We start from the raw sequence: 17,340 nt of genomic DNA, 5'->3' as shown, positions 1-17,340 counted from the left end.
GGTGATGTGCTATGGAGAAAAAAGACAGCAAGGAAGGAACCTACAGAGCGTAGTAAATGATGAGAAGGCTGCTTTACAATTTTAAATCAGGGCGGCGGCGGCGGCAGCGGCCGAGGGTGTCCCCGCGATCCACCGCGAGGAGCCAGTTCGAGATAATGTCGCTGTGGAGACTGCTGAGGAAGCAAAGGAGCCTGCTGAGGCTGACATAAATGAGCTCTGCCGGGACATGTTCTCCAAAATGGCAACTTACCTGACTGGGGAACTGACGGCCACCAGTGAAGACTATAAGCTCCTGGAAAATATGAATAAACTAACCAGCCTGAAGTATCTTGAAATGAAAGATATTGCTATAAACATTAGTAAAAACTTAAAGGACTTAAACCAGAAGTATGCTGGACTGCAGCCTTATCTGGATCAGATCAACATAATTGAGGAGCAAGTAGCAGCTCTTGAGCAGGCAGCCTACAAGTTGGATGCATATTCAAAAAAACTGGAAGCCAAGTACAAGAAGCTGGAGAAGCGATGAAAAACAACTGTGGGGACAAAGTCTTTTTTAATGTGGAAAGAATGTTTTATAATTATAGACCTGAATCTTCAGGTTGATGAATTGTCAAAACTCCTCAAAAGGCAACTATGCTGGTCGTCCCAGAAACATCCCAACATTGGAGTAAACTTGAGAACTGTGGCTATCCCTGGAGGAACTTCTTTTGAGGCAGAATCCTCAGAAACTCAACACTTATAACTCCTTACCTTTTACTTGAATGCTTCATCATCCATTCAGGACAAAGAGTTTCTCAAAGTTCAGATAAACCTGGGCCTGCCAGTAGAATCAAATGAGTAGCAGTTAATTACTGTATTATTTTCTTAAATGGTTGGTTTTTGAGTTACTGTGTAAAAGGTGGTTTTTTTCTATCAAGGATGTAATGTATTGCTAACAAGATTCTAAATTAAAAAAGGAAAACAAAACAAAACAAAAAAAAAATTTTAAATCAGCCAATCAAGTCTTGCTAAGACAATGATATTTGAGCAAAGACAATTCTTTTCATCTTTGACTTCTAGAGGGGTGGACATATATATTGACTGTCAGGCTGCCATGTCAAGACCAGACAAAACCAAGCTCAGCATTGCCCATCCCCAGGTTAAAACCACTGAGTGAAAAGACATGTTTGGAGATGAAAACTGGTAACTTAGCATGAGACACTTGACATCAGGTCCTCATTTTAACATCGTCCTTAATCTGGTTGTAATCTGCCCGTCAGTCAGGCTAGTCTGTGCTGCAGTAGTGATGGATGCAGTGGCTTCACCACTACTGATTTATTCCTTGCTCAGTTACCTGTTCCTTGTGGACTGGCATAGTATTGCTCGTGCTGTCTTTGCCCTGGGATGAGCTGGTCCTATCTAGGCTACATCCCACCTACGGCAGACAGAAGGGAAGTCTTGGCCACCTCTTTTGTCCCATGTCATCAGTCAAAGCAAGCCATTTGTCCAAGCCTGGTCTGAGTGAAGAAAGGACAGGCCCAACAGGAAGTGGAAGCAAACACTAATTATATTTCCCACTCTTGGCAGTTTAATTTTATTTCCCTTCAAACTCCAAAAAAAATGTCATTTTCCACTTCATTACACAGATGCTCTCTTGTCACCTTGACGTGTCCTTTTCTCTAAAATCTGCCAGTGTTTCCCCCACTGTTGCTCGTCTTCCTCCTCAGTTTGCTTGCATACCAGTTATCCTCAAAAAATGCAGGTGCATCCACTTAAGTACTCCAACCTTTATTGATCTGCTACAGAATTAAGCACTCTGCAGTTTGGCTTCAGCTTTATATGGGAATCACATTTGATCCTGGAGAGTAAAACTTGTGCCTTTTATGTCGCATTTGGCTAAGCAGTAAAGAATCTGCCTGCAATACAGGAGCCGCAAGTTCAATCCCTGGGTCAGGAAGATCCACTACAGAAGGGAATGGCAGCCCAATCCGGTATTCTTGCCTGGAGAATCCCATGGACAGAGGAACCTGGGGGGCTAAAGTCCATGAGGTCGCAAAGAGTCAGACACGACTGAGCACAAGCATTGATGTCACATGTGGCTCGCAACAAGTGTCTCTACCATTTTGTTCAGTTCAGTTCAGTCGCTCAGTAGATTTCTGTCCTCTGTCGAGCCCATCTTTGCATGAAATGTTCCCTTGGTATCTCTCATTTTTCTTAAAGAGATCTCTAGTCTTTCCCATTCTGTTGTTTTCCTCTATTTCTTTGCATTGATCGCTGAAGAAGGCTTTCTTATCTCTTCTTGCTATTCTTTTTTTTTTAAATAAATTTATTTGTTTTAATTGGAGGCTAATTTCTTTACAGTGTTGTATTGGTTTCGCCATACATCAGCATGAATGTGCCACAGGTGTACACGTGTTCCCTCCTGAACCCCCTCCCTCCTCCCTCCCCGTACCACCCACCCCTCTGGTTCATCCCAGTGCACCAGCCCCAAGCATCCTGTATCCTGCATTGAACCTGGACTGGCAATTCATTTCATATATGATATTATACAGTTTCAATGCCATTCTCCCAAATCATCCCACCCTCGCCCTGTCCCACAGAGTCCAAAAGACTGTTCTATACATCTGTGTCTCTTTTGCTGTCTTGCATACAGGGTTATCGTTACCATCTTTCTAAATTCCATATATATGTGTTAGTATGCTGTATTCGTGTTTTTCTTTCTGGCTTACTTCACTCTGTGTAATAGGCTCCAGTTTCATCCACCTCTGCATTCAGATGCTTATATCTTTCCTTTTCTCCTTTGCTTTTCACTTCTCTTCTTTTCACAGCTATTTGTAAGGCCTCCTCAGACAGCCATTTTGCTTTTTCACATTTCTTTTCCACGGGAATGGTCTTGATCCCTGTCTCCTGTACACTGTCACGAACCTCTGTCCATAGTTCATCAGGCATTCTATCAGATCTAGTCCCTTAAATCTATTTCTCACTTCCACTGTATAGTCATAAGGGATTTGATTTAGGTCATACCTGAATGGTCTAGTGGTTTTCCCCACTTTCTTCAATTTCAGTCTGAATTTGGCAATAAGGAGTTCATGATCTGAGCCACAGTCAGCTCCTGGTCTTGTTTTTGTTGACTGTATAGAGCTTCTCCATCTTTGGTTGCAAAGAATATAATCAGTCTCATTTTGGTGTTGACCATCTGGTGATGTCCATGTGTAGAGTCTTCTCTTGTGTTGTTGGAAGAGGGTGTTTGCTATGACCAGTGCATTTTCTTGGCAAAACTCTATTAGTCTTTGCCCTGCTTCATTCCGTATTCCAAGGCCAAATTTGCTTGTTACTCTAGGTGTTTCTTGATTTCCTACTTTTGCATTCCAGTTCAGTTCAGTTCAGTTCAGTCACTCAGTCATGTCCGACTCTTTGTCACCCCGTCAATCGCAGCATGCCAGGCTTCCCTGTCCATCACCAGTTCCCGGAGTTCACCCAGACTCACGTCCATCGAGTCAGTGATGCCATCCAGCCATCTCATCCTCTGTCATCCCCTTCTCCTCCTGCCCCCAATCCCTCCCAGCATCAGAGTCTTTTCCAATGAGTCAATTCTTAGCATGAGGTGGCCAAAGTACTGGAGTTTCAGCTTTAGCATCATTTCTTGCCGGGGTCCAGCCCCAGTGGATCCAGGGAATTCGAAGCAGGGACGGCATCAGCAAACTGGATACAATAGCTTTATTTAAATATTAATTAGAGATATAAAGAGTAATAGAATAAGGATAGCTCAGCAGGAAAATTCAGTGGAGAAAAGAGGCTGAATAACTTGGTTTACATGGAAAGCTAATAAAATTCCAAGGCAAGGAATTTGCATCACCTACGTATACTGCAGGTGTCCTCCCGTTCTCCCAAAGGAGAGGAGACACTAAGGCCTCCCCGGTCAGATCTTAGAAGCCCAGGCATAATTAGTAGGCTTGACAAGCCTCCACGTTCCAGATGGGAATTCAGCCAGAAGGTGAGAGAAAGAACCACATGGGGAGACCAAGCTTCGGTGAACAAGGCCCGCACTTTATTTTCAAAAGAAGTTTTTATACCTTAAGTTGTGCATAGATATAATGGGGGAAGGGGTAGAGTCAGCAGTAAACCAGGCTTTCTTCCTGCAAACTTATTATATGCAAAAGTTTAGGTGATTTACATCATTTCTGGCCAAGAGGCCTGTTAACATTTTATGACCCTTTCTTCAGAAAACTTATTTTTCTCTAAAGGTGATTATTCTAAAGTCAGGCACCACCCTCCGAAAGCATTAGATAAAGTTGCATTCCTATAGGACAAAGGTGTGGTGGGCTATAACAAGAAAAAGAATTAACTCAAGGGTCCAAGGTTACAAACATTAAAGCTACTACTTACATTCCTATACACCAATTATATTAATCAATACACTCCCAGGGACACAGTAGGTAAGGGATATGGAAACTTAGCAGCAAACATTGGCCCAACAAGTGAAAAACCCTTCACCAATACAATTTCTAATCAATCTTTTAACTGCTCAAAGGAATCTGTATTTAGACAGTTTAGAACATCTCATGCCTCTCACGGTTGAGAGGCTATGAACAATCACATGTGGCCAGAAGAACCTGTTCAGGCAGGCTAGAGGACTTCCAAAGGAGTTTGTAGGTTGAAACACTCTTGTCATGCACAGGAACTTTATTAACTGGAGCTGTAAGTTAGCTCTTTTTCAGAGAGAGGTGGTGGGGGACAGCCCCCCATAAAGTCAGAGGTGTAGGTGAGAGCACAAAGCAGTAAAGTAGGAAGATTCTGGTTTTGGGGGTAGGTGCTCGAGAATTTCCAGGGGGACTCCTGAGGCTCGATCCCTCCTTTGCGTATGCAGAGCCTCCTTCCTCATGACCTTTGCCACGGGCAGAGTTCTTCACGCTGGCTCCCAGCATCTCCTTCCAAAGAAATCCCAGGGCTGATCTCCTTCAGAATGGACTAGTTGGATCTCCTTGCAGTCCAAGGGACTCTCAAGAGTCTTCTCCAACACCACAGTTCAAAAGCATCAATTCTTCGGCACTCAGCCTTCTTCACAGTCCAACTCTCACATCCATATATGACCACAGGAAAAACCATAGCCTTGACTAGACGGACCTTTGTTGGCAAAGTAATGTCTCTGCTTTTAAATATGCTATCTAGGTTGGTCATAACTTTCCTTCCAAGGAGTAAGTGTCTTTTAATTTCATGGCTGCAGTCACCATCTGCAGTGATTTTGGAGCCCCCAAAAATAAAGTCTGACACTGTTTCCACTGTTTCCCCATCTATTTCCCATGAAGTGATGGGACCAGATGCCATGATCTTAGTGTTCTGAATGTTGAGCTTTAAGCCAACTTTTTCACTCTCCTCTTTAACTTTCATCAAGAGGCTTTTTAGTTCTTCTTTGCTTGCTGCCATAAGGGTGGTGTCATCTGCATATCTGAGGTTATTGATATTTCTCCTGGCAATCTTGATTCCAGCTTGTGCTTCTTCCAGTCCAGCGTTTCTCTTGATGTACTCTGCATGTAAGTTAAATAAGCAGGGTGACAATATACAGCCTTGACAAACTCCTTTTCCTATTTGGAACCAGTCTGTTGTTCCATGTCCAGTTCTAACTGTTGCTTCCTGACCTGCATACAGATTTCTCAAGAGGCAGATCAGGTGGTCTGGTATTCCCATCTCTTTCAGAATTTTCCATAGTTTATTGTGATCCACACAGTCAAAGGCTTTGGCATAGTCAAGGAAGCCAGAAATAGATGTTTTTCTGGAACTCTCTTGCTTTTTCCATGATCCACCAGATGTTGGCAATTTGATCTCTGGTTCCTCTGCCTTTTCTAAAACCAGCTTGATCATCTGGAAGTTCACGGTTCACATATTGCTGTAGCCTGGCTTGGAGAATTTTGAGCATTACTTTACTAGTGTGTGAGATGAGTGCAATTGTGTGGTAGTTTGAGCATTCTTTGGCATTGCCTTTCTTTGGGATTGGAATGAAAACTGACCTTTTCCAGTCCTGTGGCCACTGCTGAGTTTTCCAAATTTGCTGGCATATTGAGTGCAGCACTTTCACAACATCATCTTTCAGGATTTGAAATAGCTCAACTGGAATTCCATCACCTCCACTAGCTTTGTTCGTAGTGATTCTTTCTAAGGCCCACTTGACTTCACATTCCAGGATGTCTGGCTCTAGGTCAGTCCCCTATAATGAAAAGGACATCTGTTTGGGGTGTTAGTTCTAAAAGGTCTTGTAGGTCTTCATAGAACCATTCAACTTCAGATTCTTCAGCATTACTGGTTGGGGCATAGACTTGGATTACTGTGATATTGAATGTTTTGCCTTGGAAACGAACAGAGATCATTCTGTCGTTTTTGAGATTGTATCCAAGTACTGCATTTCGGATTCTTTTGTTGACCATGATGGCTACTTCATTTCTTCTAAGGGATTCCTGCCCGCAGTAGTAGATATAATGGTCATCTGGGGGCTTCCCCAGTGGCTCAGAGGGTAAAGCGTCTGCTCGCATTGCGGGAGACCTGGGTTCAATACCTGGGTCGGGAAGATCCCCTGGAGAAGGAAATGGCAACGCACTCCAGTATTCTTGCCTGGAAAATCCCATGGATGAAGAAGCCTGGTAGGCTACAGTCTATGGGGTAGCTAAGAGTCGGACACGACTGAGCAACTTCACTTTGAGTTAAATTCACCCATTTCAGTCCATTTTAGTCTGCTGATTCCTAGAATGTCGACATTCACTCTTACCATCTCCTGTTTGACCACTTCCAATTTGCCTTCATTCATGGACCTGACATTCCAGGTTCCTATGCAGTATTGCTCTTTATAGCATCAGACCTTGCTTCTATCACCAGTCACATCCAGAACTGGGTATTTTATTTGCTTTGGCTCCATCCCTTCATTCTTTCTAGAGTTATTTCTTCACTGATCTCCAGTAGCATATTGGGTACCTACTGACCTGGGGAGTTCCCCTTTCAGTATCCTATCATTTTGCCTTTTCATACAGTTCATGGGGTTCTCAAGGAAAGATTACTGAAGTGGTTTGCCATTCCCTTCTCCAGTGTACCACATTCTGTCAGATCTCTCCACCATGAGCTGCCCATCTTGGGTGGCCCCACAGTGCATGGCTTAGTTTCATTGAGTTAGACAAGGCTGTGGTCCTAGTGTGATTAGATTGACTAGTTTTCTGTGATTATGGTTTCAGTGTGTGTGCCCTCTGATGCCCTCTTGCAACACCTACCATCTTACTTGGGTGTCTCTCACCTTGGGCGTGGGGTATCTCTTCACGGCTGCTCCAGCAAAGCGCAGTCAGTGCTCCTTACCTTGGATACGGGGTATCTCCTCACCGCTGCCTCTCCTGACCTTGAAGCATTTTGTGACACATTAGTTAAGAAATTAGTTGCTGAAATATTTTCATTTTCAATAAGTATTTATGGAAAATATGTCTATATTAATTTCAAAACGTGAAGTCATAGTTTTTTTCCCCCTGCATGTATTTGGAGAGTGAATTTCAGTCTCCTTTGAGGAAAAGGCATCTTTGCTGTATCTCCAGTTCATAAAAACTAAGTTATGAGGCTTTTCAATCCCTCACCCCAAACTTCCTTATGCAAAACAATTCCAGTTTACTTCTTTGATATATTTATTTGGGGGCACCTATAAGTTTTCTTTTGAAAATTAGGTTCTTCTGTCACATTTTTGAAAAATCACTATTTTAAAATAGAAATAGATTAAGCCTTATTAGATATGCATTTTTATAGAGTTTTTTTGTTTGTTTGTTTTTAATCACTGTAGCCTCTTGGGCACCAGCCTTGAGACTGAACGCAAATCGACATATTAATACATCAAAGCTAAACAGTAGGTGGGGTGTGTTTTAAGATTAGCTCATTCTTTGAAGGTGAGGGCTGCTATTCTTCTGCCAGTTTCTAGCCTTGATGAACTCTCCTTGGAAAATGATTCATCTCTGTTGCCATTGGAAAAGAACCTTACTTTATTTTAATCTACTGCTTTTCTTTCAAGCTTCGGTTGCTTTTGTAAGTTTGAAACATATAAAAAGAAATATTTAGTGTCAGGAAACTTAAATGAACTTTAAATTCTAGAGTGTTTAGTGTAGCAATGTTTGCAAAGAGTAAACCATTCATCTATGTAATTGCTAATTTCAGAAGTCCCTTGGAAGGTGTTATAAGGTATATATTCCTGTGAATTTAGGAGAAAAGCCAAGTTTTCCTTATAAAATCTCTGTATTAGAAATTTAAATTATTCTGTACAAGAATAATTTATTCCTTACACAAAAAAACATTCTCAAATTGTATTCTCTCAAAGGTAAAATTTCCTGAATTCTCTTCTCAGCATCAGGCATATATGACCCAGAGAAGCTTACATGTGAGAATTTAGAAAGAGCTTGATAGCAAAACTGATTACCATGCTTTTGGTTTAAGCCAGCAGACTAAACACAGTAGCCTAATTTCTTTTTTCCTATGATAGCATTAAAATAAAGAAACAGATTATTTTTCCCCCTACTGTGAAGTTCTACATGGAACATTGGAGAAAAAGTAGAAAAGGTGTCCAGTAATGAAATTCATGAAACATTTACACATAAAATGCAACGTGTCTTATTTGGCAGTTGTAGGGGTCAACTGCCTGCTTTTCTGCTCACGAAGCCCAAGAGGAGTCTGGCAGTTGACATCCCTTTCATCCCATGGAGAAGGCTCTGGGGATAATGTGTTTCACAGCATACATAGATGAAACAGTGCACGCTTCCTATTAATTGCTATCATGTTTTTATTTAGAACAATAAACTGCCAATCAGGAATCATCAGATATTTAAGGGAAAACTATATTTATATGAACAAAAGAGTAACTGGTACAAGAAGAGTTAAGTATAACTCAAGGAACACAGGAGACTTTAAAAAAGAGGTCTTGAGAGTACATCTAGTAGGATTTGAGAGGGTATTACAGCTATAACTGGCTATTATGAAGAAGAGGCAATCAGAAAACAAGAAATTTCCGGGAAATTGAAAATGGTATTATTGAATTAAATTCTTAATGGACAAACTTATAGAAAGGACATTGTTGAAAGTTAGGCTTGTTTTTAATCTTCAAGTTAAATTAAAAATTAATCCCAACAGTTAAAACAGAAAGAAGGAAATTTAAAAATAAAAAGAAAAATTAAGCAGACCAGGAGATAGAGTCAATAGAGTCAAAATCTGGACTGTGGAAAATTCTTAAAGAGAGTAGCAGAGCGCCTTACCTACTTCCTGCAAAACCTGTATGCAGGTCAAGAAGCAACAGAGCAACAGTTAGAACCAGACATGGAGCAACAGACTGGTTCCAAGTCAGGAAAGGAGGACATCAAGGCTGTATATTGTCACCCTGTTCATTTAACTTCTATGCAGAGTACATCAGCGAAATGCTGGGCTGGATGAAGCTCAAACTGGAATGAAAGGCAGAGAATGCAGTTCAAGGAAAGAATATTTTTATAAGCTGAATAAATACTCTGTGCTGATGAACCTTGGCTGTGTAAGACAGGGCTGAACAACTTACTGGCTTGAAACAGCAACCAGTCATTTAGCTTATATGCCTGTGATTTGGCTGGTTGGTCTGGGCAAGGTTGGTTCCCTCACCTGAAGTCACTCGTGAGTCTGGGCAGCTGGAAGATTGGCTGGGGATTAGCTGATATAAAATAAATTCATTGCACAACTGGCAGTTGGCTGTGATGAGAGGAGTAACTGAGCACGTCTCATCATCCTGCTAAACTTGGCTTGCTCTCTTAGCAGCAGGATTCCTAAGGGCAGCATGAGTGGGAGTTCTAAAGCATACTGTGTTTTCAAGGCTCCAGTTACTTCCCTTTGCCAAAGCAAAGGCCCCAAAGACCAAAGCAAATTATTACATGGTCGGTCCAGAGAACCAAAGGGCTGGGATTTGGGCATGCAGAATCAGGGCTATCACTGCACAGAGGCATCAGTAGTCAGATTAAAAAGTCTCGCAAGCAAGATGGATAAAAGTGAACTATATTTACGCATATCTTGGTGAAATTTCAAAATTCTTACGATAGAGCAGAAAATGCTAAAGTCTTCTAATGTGCATAAAATAGATTATCTGCAAAGAAATGAATCACGGTTTCAGGATTTTCATCAACAACACTGGATCCTAGAAGCCATCCAAGCAATATCTTCAAAGACCTGAGAAATGTTCATTTAAATATAGAATTCTATATCTAATTTTTAATCATACTCCAGAGGAATGCAAATATTGATAAAGAATGTCTTTATGAAAATATATTGAATGATCATCAAAAAATTTTGAGTAAAAGGGTACTATGAAATTCAGGAAAAGTGATGGCTGAATATAGCCTAGAAGGAACTGGGGAAACTAAAAGACAAAAGATAGTACACTGAAGCTTGAAACTTTGAAAATTCTCCTTCATGAAGGAAGACTTTCGTGTTAGTATGAAAAATTCCCTAAGGATCTAAACGACAGAGGGGACAGCAGAGGATGAGATGGTTGGATGGCATCACCAACTGGATGGACATGAGTTTGAAGAAGCTCTGAGAGTTAGTGATGGACAGGGAAGCCTGGCCTGCTGCAGTCCATGGGGTTGCAAAGAGTCGGACTCGACTGAGTGACTGAACTGAACTGAACTGAAGGATCTTAACATACCACCTGATTCTTCTATGAATGGTACTTAAATGGACTTCCCTGGTGGCTCAGAAGGTAAAGTATCTGGCTGCAATGCAGGTGACCTGGGTTCGATGCTTGGGTCAGGAAGATCCTCTGCAGAAGGAAATGGCAACCCACTCCAGTATTCTTGCCTGGGAAATCCCATGGACAGAGGAACCTGGCTAACTACAGTCCATGAGATGGCACAGAGTTGGACACAACTGAGCAACTAACACTTTCACTTCAGGACTAGATATGCACTTACTTTGAATTTTAATGTACTTACATTAAAGTTTAATGTACTTACACTGAACTTTAGAATCAAATCGTATACAAAATATTAGAGACTATTGTCTAGATGATAGAAACATAAAAATTAACAATATCAGAAGATTTGAGAAGGAGATTGTAGGACAAAGTGTATGTGTGGCAAATTTTCATCTTTCATTGAAGCAGTAATTGATTTCAGGTTGACAGATCAACAGGAGAGTTTAGTATATATTTCGATTGTAAGTGGAACCAGTGGAAGAGCAAAAAATGAACTATAAATGCCAAAGTGAAGAGGCAGATAAGGAAAGAAGGAAGGAATGGATATAGTGCCTTAATTCCTCATCTGCTGTAGCAGACAAGCAAAATTCACTGATAAAAGTGCGTTGAGGGATAGTATGCTATTTAAAACCCAATATACAGTTATACTGTTATATATCATAACACATGTGCAAATGTTACCTTTATATTTGGAAAAATACATAATTTACCATAAAAATTCTCTCCTTAATTAGTATTTATTAAATTGTAGAATGTGTCAAAAAAAAGTTCGTATAGTTAAAGCTATGGTTTTTCCAGTAGCCATGTCTGGAGGTGAGAGTTAGACATAAAGAAAGCTGAGAGCCAAAGAATTGATGATTTTGAGCTGTGGTGCTGAGAAAGACTCTTGAGAGGCCCTTGGACTGAAAAGAGATCCAACCAGTCCATCCTAAAGGAAATCAGTCCTGAATGTTCATTGGAAGGACTGATGCCGAAGCTGAAGCTCCAATACTTTGGCCACCTGATGCAAAGAGATGACTGACATTGGGAAACGTTGAAGGGAGGAGGAGAAGGGGACGACAGAGGATGAGATGGTTGGATGGCATCATTGACTCAATGGACATAAGTTTGAGCAAGCTCCGGGAAACAGTGAAGGACTGGGAAGCCTTGCATGCTTCAGCCCATGGGGTTGCAAAGAGTCAGACATGACTTAGCGACTGAATAGCAACAAGAGTGTGTATAAAGTGGGAGCTGTACATTCACTAGAATGAATGAGGACTGTATGAAAGATGCCCATAATATATTGCTTAATGAAACAAGGAAGCTATGGAACAATATGGGTAGAGGAACCAATTATTTTAGGCTTTCTTCAGTCTGCTTGCTTATCTCACTGTCTGCCTATCTATAGTGTGTCTGTGTGTGCTTGCATATGTGTACATGTTTCACAACTCTGTGTGTGCTCAGTCGTGTCCAACTCTTTGAAGCCCCATGGACTGTAGCCTGCTAGGCTCCTCTGTCCATGGGATTATCTTGGCAAGAGTAGTATAGTGGGTTGCCATTTCCTCCTTCAGGGGATCTTCCAGACCCAGGGATCAAACCTGCATCCTGTATCGGCAGGTGTCTTCTTTATCACTGAGCCATTTGGGAAGTCCATATGGATGAAACAACTCAAAGAATGGAAAACATTTCTGTGTTGTTTTTCATGTATATTGTCACCCTGGTTATTTAACTTCTATGCAGAGTACATCATGAGAAATGCTGGGCTGGAAGAAGCACAAGCTGGAAATTGCTGGGAGAAATATCAATAACCTCAGATATGCAGATGACACCACCCTTATGGCAGAAAGTGAAGAGGAACTAAAAAGCCTCTTGATGAAAGTGAAAGAGGAGAGTGAAAAAGTTGGCTTAAAGCTCAACATTCAGAACACTAAGATCATGGCATCTGGTCCCATCACTTCATGGGAAATAGATGGGGAAACAGTGGAAACAGTGTCAGGCTTTATCTTTTGGGCTCCAAAATCACTGCAGATGGTGACTGCAGCCATGAAATTAAAAGACGCTTACTTCTTGGAAGGAAAGTTATGACCAACCTAGATAGCATATTTAAAAGCAGAGACATTACTTTGCCAACAAAGGTCTGTCTAATCAAGGCTATGGTTTTTCCAGTGGTCATGTATGGATGTGAGAGTTGGACTGTGAAGAAAGCTGAGCTCCGAAGAATTGATGCTTTTGAACTGTGGTATTGGAGAGGACTCTTGAGAGTCCCTTGGACTGCAAGGAGATCCAACTAGTCCATTGTGAAGGAGATCAGCCCTGGGATTTCTTTGGAAGGAATGATGCTGAATCTGAAACTCCAGTACTTTGGCCACCTCATGAGAAGAGTTGACTCATTGGAAAAGACTCTGATACTGGGAGGGATTGGGGGCAGGAGGAGAAGGGTACGACAGAGAATGAGATGGCTGGATGGCATCACTGACTTGATGGATGTGAGTCTGAGTGAACTCCGGGAGTTGGGGATGGACAGGGAGGCCTGGCGTGCTGCAATTCATGGGGTCACAAAAAGTTGGACACGACTGAGCGACTGAATTGAACTGAATAGTTTTAATAAGTAAAGTGAAAGTGAAGTCACTCGGTCGTGTCCGACTCTTTGTGACCCCATGGACTGCAGCCCACCAGGCTCCTCCGTCCATGGGATTCTCCAGGCAAGAGTACTGGAGTGGATTGCTATTTCCTTCTTCAGGGGATCTTCCTGACCCAGGGATCGAACCCAGGTCTCCTGCATTCCAGGCAGACACTTTAACCTCTGAGTCACCAGGGAAGCCCTTTATAAGTAAAATAACCTAAAAACACACAAATATCCAGATTTGGTCAGGTTTATCATCTCTGCAGTCTCACAGTGGCATCAAGAGTCATGTTGAAGTTATAATCTTTCCTTTTAATGTTAATTATTAATTAAGGAATTTCTTTTTAAACATCTTAATTCCCCTGAGTGGTATATTTTCAGTTTAAACCAGCTCTTTGGAGAATAGAATCTTCATGTTACTGTATAATATCTAATGCAGTGTATGCATTTTTTTCTAAATTTACTTTGTCTTTGTTCTTCTGAAAGAGCTTCAGTCAAGCTGCTGACACCAGAGCACACCTTAGTTGTACTTGCCCCTTTGCTTATGCTGTTGCCTCAGATTTTTAAAGTATAATTTTATAAAGGGGTGTGTTGCAAAATTTCTGCTATGGTTATCATTATCTACCTTTACAGTAAATATTTAGCATGTCTCTGTGATGTTAACAGTATATAGTATTATATCCAGGGTTAAGAGTAGAATTAATATATGAAATTAGGGCATACAATTAAGGTGAAGGAGATAGCTATAGCTATAGATATAGACATAGAGATGGATATATAGTTATGCACATATGGACCATGCATAATAAGAGATGAATAGGTTCAATTTCAGGCTCTGTTATTAATGAGTTACAACTTTAAGGGAGTCCCTTAGAGCCTGTTTTTTTCACCTGTAAAATGAAGGAGTCACTCAAGTTTAGTGTTTTCAAACTTTCATTACTGTACTATATGCTTGTGTTTATGTTTACCTGACAAAAAAGTTTCCTAACATAATATTTACTCTTAGCATGTGTAATATTTTGATATTTTCTATTTTGCTTTCCTTATTTTATTTTTATGAAAACCCTGCAATTCATGAATGGGTTACGAGTCATAGTTTGGACTGGACTAGATATGTTGAAGGTGCGTTTTGTCAGAAACATTATTTGATTCCAAGAGTCTAAAAGAATGTCATCTTCATTCTGAAATTTGTTTTCATAATATTATAGTCATCATGCAGTGATAATTAAAGCTTCATTGGTACAATAAAATCTAAGTGTATCATATCTTTTAATGTTGCTGTGTGGAAAATCTTATACTTTTTAAGACCTTGGCATAATCTGACCATCCCTTCCTGGTAATTTTCTCATGTTCCAAGAGTTTGGCTTTCTTACTGCAGAGGAATTTTGGACACAATGTATTACTGGAGTATTGGTTTTTCTCTCCGCATGTAATATCCCCAAAGCCTAAAACAAGATCTTTATCTTTTTGATAGACAAGCAATTAGCTTTTGGAGGGAATTTAAAGGCAGTAAAGCACATCTGTTAGGACATTGGAAATAAATAGGAATTTCTGACAGGCAAACATTATAGCCTTGCATTTGTGATACTGGAGCTAAAGCTATGTCAGCATTTTTATTATAAACCTAGGGGATTATCCGTCTGCAATAAAACTCTTTTTGGACTGAGGCTTATTTAGATTCAGGGCTTACTCATGAAGAACCTTTGCTTTCCTGAACACAGGCGAGTAGATTTGCTCCTGCTTAACTCTCTAAGGGAGAGCTGTGTCTGGTTGCCCAGATAATTATATAAACGTTAAAAAAATTTGATTTATTATAAGCTGACTCACTGATTATTAAAGAATATTATTTAATGAAAGCAGGGTAGGTTCGACAGCATAGTAACTGAGTAGGGCTGATAAAGTAGTACAGCAGTGGGTTTTTGGCAGCTGTCAGATAACTCACCATTATCTGTACCTTGGTGATATTGAAGGCATGCTTCATAAGATCCTGTCCTGAAGATACTGAAATTTGAGTGGCCAGTGATTTTCTGTCATCCGTATCCTGAAATGTGCTCCATACAGTTTAAAAAATGATTTCAGTTTTAGAGAGAAAAAGGAATAGAATGATATTTTATTTTTATTCACATTAAAACATGAAGACACTGAAGAAAGTATAATGTTTAACATTAAGAGCATGAGTTTAAACCCTGGGTCTATCACTTACCAGTGGGTGTCCTGAGAAAATGCCTTCAAGTCTCCATGCCTTGGGTTCTTCGTGTGTGACAAATACTGGTAATGATTGTGCCTGTGTCATTGGGCTGGTTTGACGTTTAAAGGCACTCATCCATAGAGAGCCCTCAGGATGGTGCCTGGTCGTATCAAGTGCTCAATAAATTTTAGGTAGCCTCCTTCAGTTCAGTTCAGTCGCTCAGTCGTGTCCGACTCTTTGGAACCCTATCGACTGCAGCATGCCAGGCCTCCCTGTCCATCACCAACTCCCACAGCTTGCTCAAACTCATGTCCATCGCGTCGATGATGCCATCTGACCATCTCATCCTCTGTCATCCCCTTCTCCTCCTGCCCTCAATCTTTCCCAGCATCAGGGTCTTTTCCCAGGAGTCAGTTCTTCACCTCTTGGCCAAAGTATTGGAATTTCAGCTTCAGCATCAGTCCTTCCAATGAATATTCAGGGTTGATTTCCTTTAGGATTGCCTGGTTTGATCTCCTTGCAGTCCAAGGGACTGTCAAGAGCCTCTCCAACACCGTGGTTCAAAAGCATTATTCTTCAGCACTCAGCTTTCTTTATAGTCCAACTCTCATATCCACACATGACCACTGGAAAAACCATAGCTTTGACTAGACGGACCTTTGTTGGCAAGGTAATGTCTCTGCTTTTTAATATGCTGTCTAGGTTTGGTCATAGCTTTTCTTCCAAGGAGTAAGCATCTTTTAATTTCATGGCCACAGTCCCAAAATAAAGTCTGTCACTGTTTCCATTGTTTCCCCATCTATTTGCTATGAAGTGATGGGACAGGATGCCATGATCTTAGTTTTCTGAATGTTGAGTTTGAAGCCAACTTTTTCACTCTCTTTCACTTTCATTAAGAGGCTCTTTAGTTCTTCTTAGCTTTCTGCCGTAAGGGTGGTGTCATCTGCACATGTGAATTTATTGGTATTTCTCCTGGCAATCTTGATTCCAATTTGTGCTTTATCCAGCCCGGCATTTCACATGATATACTCTGGATATAAGTTAAATAAGCAGGGTGACAATATACAGCCTTTGTTACTTTTTGTTATTAGTAGTGTTTATATTTTGTTATAAGGTCATAAAAGCAGAAATTCATTTTTACATTTAGATTTTAACTCACAATGCCATTACATTAAATTTTCAAAAAATATCATCCAAAACTTCTGTCTAGGTCTTCCCCCATATACTCTTTTATTGTGGTTGTTGCTTAATAGTATAATTGTGACCTCATCATTGCAACTTAATAATTTCAGGAAAAAAAAATGTAGCCCTATGGAATAAACTCTTGGTCTTTATGTGTGAGAATTCTATCTTCCTAGGAGATTCATTTAAAAGTCTCATTCCTGCTGATGTTGCTGACTTTAAAAAGCATTCCACTATTATATTGTGAAGTATAGCAAAGGAAAATGCTGTTACCTAAAGTATATGTCAAGGTATATCAAAACAGTGGTATATTATGTAAGATTTTCTCTTGCTTCAGTTCAGAGAAATGGCAATTTTGTGTTACACAAATAAATGATTGATAGAAGATAGCAGGAAAAAAAAAAAGACATACCTTGGCTCAGATATGCCTGGCTATATACCATTTCACCTTTATAATATAAGAAGCATGCATTATAAAGCATGCACCTTTATAATAGAAGAAGCATGCAGTCATTCTTAAAAAACTGTGTGGTGAGTATAGGAAATTCCCTGGTTTCCCAGTGGTTAGGGCTTCATTCTTCCACTGCAGGGGACATGAGTTCAATCCCTGGTCCAAGAACCAAGATCCCACAAGCTGGTTGGTATGGCCAATAAATAAACAAGAAACTAGTAGTG

General features: G+C 40.5%; 2 protein-coding genes across 7 annotated transcripts in view; both read left to right on the top strand.

The window, feature by feature from the left end:
• The window catches only part of PRKN (parkin RBR E3 ubiquitin protein ligase), a 1,201,168-nt gene that overhangs the window by 95,777 nt on the left and 1,088,051 nt on the right, over positions 1-17,340 (top strand). The gene's annotated exons all lie outside the window — the stretch shown is intronic.
• On the top strand, positions 118-982 carry LOC129620239 (biogenesis of lysosome-related organelles complex 1 subunit 2). Its single transcript, XM_055536162.1, has one exon. The coding sequence runs from the start codon at positions 227-229 to the stop codon at positions 524-526; it is 300 nt and encodes a 99-aa protein (XP_055392137.1). The 5' UTR covers positions 118-226; the 3' UTR covers positions 527-982.

Source organism: Bubalus kerabau, chromosome 9, assembly GCF_029407905.1.
Source record: "Bubalus kerabau isolate K-KA32 ecotype Philippines breed swamp buffalo chromosome 9, PCC_UOA_SB_1v2, whole genome shotgun sequence".
NCBI lineage: Eukaryota > Metazoa > Chordata > Mammalia > Artiodactyla > Bovidae > Bubalus > Bubalus kerabau.
The sequence above is the reverse complement of the archived record's forward strand: the minus strand, read 5'-3'. Positions and strand labels throughout refer to the sequence as shown.

Excerpts from the sequence above, each read along its gene's own strand:
- LOC129620239 (XM_055536162.1), top strand. The coding sequence starts at position 227 with ATGTTCTCCAAAATGGCAACTTACCTGACTGGGGAACTGACGGCCACC.